We start from the raw sequence: 6,000 nt of genomic DNA on the forward strand, positions 1-6,000 counted from the left end.
CGTACCTCCATATAATTTGTGTGATGTCCCCATTTCTTCTCCTTCCTCATTCTAACAAACAATTGTGTCATCATTAATTCTGTAACTATTCTTGCCATTGTCAAAACTTATCCTCCAGTTAACTTCACTAGCCCTGCCAGAATCACAGGTACAGTTATCTCACATTTATTCTTTGGTTAGGCATTATTATGTGTTTGTACAATGCATTTTCTGTACTATTCCCAGAATAGACAGCGGCTGCTAATCAGGGCTGTGCAACTGGTAGTATAGCAATCTGGCAAAAAATTTTCTGTTAAAATTTCAATTTCTTGGGTACACCAATAAGATAATATGTAATCTTTCTTACCTGTTAGTCCTTTCTTTCCACTCTGGTAATCTGAATCTATTGATTCACTAATACTTATAACAATGCTGATCATTGCACACCCAATCGACCACATGAGCAAACAGTGATTGGCATTCATCCATTTATGTTCATTCGGCTCAGCTCATATAGCCCCATACCCTTTTGTCTGTGGGAAAGTTTTTTTATTTCTAGATTCGATGGGGATTCCCCTGGCAGATACATCATGTACACTATGTATGTTTTCAAAAATCAACTCATGATTTGTTCAGAAATCAACTTAAATTGTGATCAAAAATGTTCAAGAAACAACTGGAATGCATTTCAAAAACATATGAATAATCGATAGACCAATGTGTGCTCAAGGATAGACGCTTCTTGAAGCAAAGTTTTCTTCTACAAGAATATGAATTTGGCACCCCTTGAAATTGCCACCTGGGGCAGATACCACAGTTTGCTGGCCCCCTCCCCCCCCCCCCCCCCCCCCCACTCCCCAATATCAGTGCCTGCATTGCTTTTACAGGGGCAGACGTGAACTCTGAACATAATTTATTGCTTACAAACTGCAGATTAAAACTGGAACATAGGAAATCAAGGAAATAGGACCAGTATAAATTCAAGAAACCTGTGTTTTTTGGGAATTTCTGTGCAGTAGGCACTGTATGGCTGTAAGAGAGGAAAGTATTGCAATAGATGACGAATGGATAACCTTGAGACATAAAATAATGAAGGCAGCAAAGGGTCAAATAGGTAAACAGACAAGAGTTACTAGAAATTCTTGGGCAACACAGAAGATAATCTATAAAAGCAGGAAATATAAAAATGCAGTAGATAAATAAGCAAAAAAGAATACAGAGGTCTAAAACATGACATGGATGGAAAATGCAAAATAGCTAAGCAAGAATGGCTAGAGAACAAATTCATGGCTCCAAAATTAGATTTTCACTCTGCAGCGGAGTGTGCACTGATATGAAACTTCCTGGCAGATTAAAACTGTGTGCCACACCAAGACTCAAACTCAAGTGCACATGCCCACAAAAGGCAAAGGTCCCGAGTTCGAGTCTTGGTCCAGCACACAGGTTTAATCTTCCAAGAAGTTTCAAATTCATGGCTGTAAAATCATGCATAATTAAGGAAAAGATAGATGTCACCTATAAGGAAATTAGATATACTTTCGAAGAAAAGATGCAGCTGTGTGAATTTCAAAGAGCTCAAATGACAAGACAGTACTAAGCAAAGAAGGAAAAGGTGAAAGTTGGAAGGGACGCGTAGATGGGCTAAACAATGGAAATGAACTTGAAGGCAATATTATAGAAAGAACGAGAAGCAAGTAAATGAAGATGAGAAGGGAGATATGATACAGAAATAAGAAACTGACAGATGACTGAATGACATAAGTGGAAACAAAGCTCCCAGGGTAGACACATCCCCTCAGAATTACTGAGATTCTTGGGGGCCAGCTATGGCAAAACAATTCAATGTGATGCTCAAGGTGTATCAGATAAGCAAAATAGTCTCATACTTCAAGGATAACATAATAATTTACCATAAAGTGGACATGCTGAGTTGCTAAGTCATATTCCATTCTGGATTTTCCGTTGTCAGAATGTAACAATTCCCATTCTACAGAAGGCAGAAGCTGGCAGGTATGAATACTACAGAACCATTAGTTTAATAAGTCATGGGTGCAAAATACTGATGCTAATTATATACAGAAAAATGGAAAAACTACTAAAAGTCTACCTTGTAGAAGATACATTTACATTCTGGAGAAATGCAGAAGCATGCAAAGAAGTAGTGACACTACAGCATATCTTAGAAGAGAGACTAACCTATGTTTATTGTATTTGTATGTTTAGAAAAGGCTTTTGACAATGTTGAATAGACAAATTCGCTGATATTTTGATGGTAGCAGGAATAAAACACAGGGCCTGAAAAATTATTTATAACTTACACAGAACCCAGACAGCAGTTAAAAGATGTTGAAGGACATTACAGAAAAGCAGTGGCTGAGAAGGTATAAGACGAGGTTATAGCCCATCCCCAATACTATTCATTCTGCGCATTGTGCAAACAGTAAGTAGAAAGAGAAATTTGGAAAGGGAAGTTTCGTTCAGAGGAAAAAAAGTAAACTTTATAAGGATTGCCAATGACATTGTAATTCTGTCAGAGACAGCAAAGGACATGGAAGAGCAACTGAACAGAATGGATAGTGTCTTGAAAAGAAATTATAAGATGAACATTGGCTAAAGTAAAACAGAGGTAATGGTGTATAGTTGAATTAAATCAGGCAATGATGAGGTAATTGGATAAGGAAATAAGGCATTTAAAGAAGTACATGAATTTTGCTATTTGGGAATCAAAATAAATGATGACCAAAATAGAGAAGATATAAAATACGACTGGCTATAGCAAGAACAGCATTTCTGAAAAAGAGGAATTTACTATTATTAAATAGAAATTTAAATGTTAGGTAGTATTTTCTGAAGGTATTTGCCTGGAATCCTGCTTTGGATGGCAGTGGAACATGAATGATGAGCAGTTCAGACAATAAGAACAGAAGATATTGAAAAGTGGTGCAACATAAAAATTGTTAAGATTGGCTGTGTAGACTGTATACACTGAGTGAATTTAATAATATACTGTTAGGATTGTAACAGATAAAAATACTTCATGCTGCAAAGAGTGAGACTCAGAGGACTTAAATGGAAACATTTGGTAGAAAGATGACATTTTTCTCACAAAATAGTGTTAAAGAAATTTAAAGAAGCAATATTTAAGGAACACTACATGACATTTCTACTGCCTCCATTCTATATGCTATTAGAGGGCAAAAGAAGGATGTATGTGATATCGGGGTAAATACAAAGCCACATAGGCAGTAATGGTTTCCTTGCTCAGAACGTAAATGGAATGTGACAGAACAATAGTTGACAAATGCAACACATGATACAAAATGTCATTATTGTCTATTAGGAATATGTTCAATGCATATCTTAGCCTCTAAACAGAATGTTGTATGCATAACTATCTGGTTCACAAGTGATTATAAAATATGGGGATGTGTCTGTTCCACAATCCATCACGAACATTGATCTGTAAAACCCTGCACTTGTGTACCATTGATGTTTGAGGGTTATCAAATGTAAATGATATAGAAACACAAGTTGCTGAAAGAACAGCAGTGTGTAGCGAACAGTTATGACCAGCAGATACAGAAGAGTCATAAAAGAGGTATCAAGACAACAAGCTTAAACATTTGCTTGAAGCAATGTATGTTAACGTGTGCAGTATTTACACACTATTATTTTCTAAAGTAGAAATTGCTGTTCAAATGGCTCTGAGCACTACGGGACTTAACTTCTGAGGTCATCAGTCCCCTACAACTTAGAACTGCTTAAACCTAACTAACCTATGGACATCACACACATCCATGCCTGAGGCAAGATTCAAACCTGCGACCGTAGTGGTCACGCAGTTCCAGACTGTAGCACCTAGAACCGCTCGGCCACCCCAGCCAGCCGAAGTTGCTGTGTTGTAGTATGTTCTTCCCCCATTCGTCATCAAAGCACAATGTGGATATTCAACAAAGTGATTAAAACACTGCACAGCCCCTGGCAAAAAGCTAGTTAATGTGACCATTGTTGTGGCTTTTGATGTTCAACCACAGCAGTGTTGATACACTAAAAACAATGTGGCATGTCCATATGTTGTCGTCATCAGATGTGGATGCTGTTTCATTCCACTGTTTTTTAACACATCATTACTGTCCTTGAGTCCATAAATCTGTTAGAAATAGTGGAAACTTGTTGAGCATGTTAAAAGTTCAATAATTTGGAGCCTTCAGCTTTGTTGAATGCTGAAAATGTAATTATAGCTGCAAATTAATTTTTCATTGTTTCTTTTCACAGAAGATGGAAAGTTTGCTAAAGCCAACGTTTACATGGGGTCCACCTAATCCACATCTGCGAGCAGTGCGTAAGAAGTACAAACCATCAGAAGAGATTCGCTCGCAACCTTTCACCTATCATCAGTGGCGCATGGAACTTTATACTGAAGATAAGATGTTACATGAGAATCCAGAAGATACACAAACATAAAGAGTATCCATCTCATTATACTGTGACATATTAATGTTGTTGGATTAAGATTAATAAAATTCTTACAATTTTTTGTACTATAATGTTTCATGAAAGTTCATTATTCTTCATGCTGCATCAAAATAAATAAATTATTGTGTCCTTTTAATATGGACACTTCTGTAACTATCAACCTGGTGTGTACAATACTGATGAAAGATGGGTCTCATACAATTTAGTTCCTTCACCAAATAACTCTATTACAGAAGAAAAACATCAAACAGACAAAAATAACAATGATTTAATTATAGCATGGTTGAAAGTTAACAGTGACTGGAGAGAAAATTTTCTGCTATTCATAACAGGATGGTCTAACTTCCAACTGCTTTGGAAAAAAATTCTGGATAACAGAAATTTTTGTAATTTCCTTAAGAGGTCAGATGCCAAAGTGGATGCCTCAGAAACTGTGTCATTATTGATATGTCATGCATGTCCAATTGTAAACTCATTTTACAGAAACATAAACATTGTGCTTCTTCCCATTGGGTACTCAGTCATCTGCAGTCTTTAAACCTGGCCAGCCAGAATTCATTCTGTGAAAGCTAGCTAGGCCAGAGAGAGAGTTTTCCATTTAATGTTCGGGTATTGTGCTGTAAGATGGGAATCAATGCCCAAAAATTTGATTGTTTTTACCATTTTTTACAGTTATAGTACCTCTTAGAAGGTGTGCAATATAGTAACAGTATTTCTGTTAATGAAAAATTTAGACTTTCTAATTTTAAGTGGTGTGTAATATGTTGCTCTTGAATTAATATGTATTCCCATAAAGTGATTTTCACAAGTTTTTTTTATTTTTTTCTTTGTAAAGAACAAAACCTAGTCAATAGTAGAGGCACAGAACCTCTCAGAAAGCAACATGGTCCTTTAAAATCAAGTGTTTAATAATAAAGCATAAAATTTATTTTACAAGCAGTAATCATGTTTGAGGACCTTTTATGAAACTTATTTTTCAATTGTACAATAAATTTTAAGCACTCTAATTTATACTGTGTGACTTGCACTCTGTAACAGCACTAGCCAGCTCTAACATGTCAGAGGTCAGTGCCTGATAACCACGTAACTGCCGCAGATTGTTGCAAGAAACTGTTTCTGCATACAACCACCATTCAGCAGCCAGCAGTGTAACTGAAATCAGGAACACCGCTTTGACATTACAACTGGATAACTACATGTCACCTGGGGTGCCTAAATGACAATATGTTGAGTCAGGACATGTATAAGTAGTGCCCATCTTTCTAGAAAAGGGCACCAAGTTTGTGACTACTGTCAAGCAAGCTACCGCCATGTGGTCCAGATAAACATCACTGCCCAATCATCATCTACATCACTGCTCAATGATCATCTGCTGGTGCAGCAATCAACATCAGTCAGCATCATTCAAAGGAATCACTTGCCATACAGCCCTGCAATGAGCACCTATTTGCCTGTGGTGCCGATGAGGTCAACACCAGTATCGATCTGAGTATCGTCTTTGAATTAAGCTAAACATTATCTTTGTGCAGTTCCACCATCCAGTTC

General features: G+C 36.9%; 1 protein-coding gene across 1 annotated transcript in view; it reads left to right on the forward strand.

Moving 5' to 3' along the window:
- LOC126474326 (sodium-dependent nutrient amino acid transporter 1-like) overlaps positions 1-4,443 on the forward strand; it is a 188,682-nt gene extending 184,239 nt beyond the window's left edge. The window contains exon 7 of the mRNA XM_050101793.1: positions 4,255-4,443. Coding sequence (XP_049957750.1) covers positions 4,255-4,443 — 189 coding nt within the window. The remainder of the gene's footprint in view (positions 1-4,254) is intronic.
- The last annotated feature ends 1,557 nt before the right edge of the window (positions 4,444-6,000 follow it).

This window comes from Schistocerca serialis, chromosome 4 (genome assembly GCF_023864345.2).
Source record: "Schistocerca serialis cubense isolate TAMUIC-IGC-003099 chromosome 4, iqSchSeri2.2, whole genome shotgun sequence".
Classification (NCBI taxonomy): domain Eukaryota; kingdom Metazoa; phylum Arthropoda; class Insecta; order Orthoptera; family Acrididae; genus Schistocerca; species Schistocerca serialis.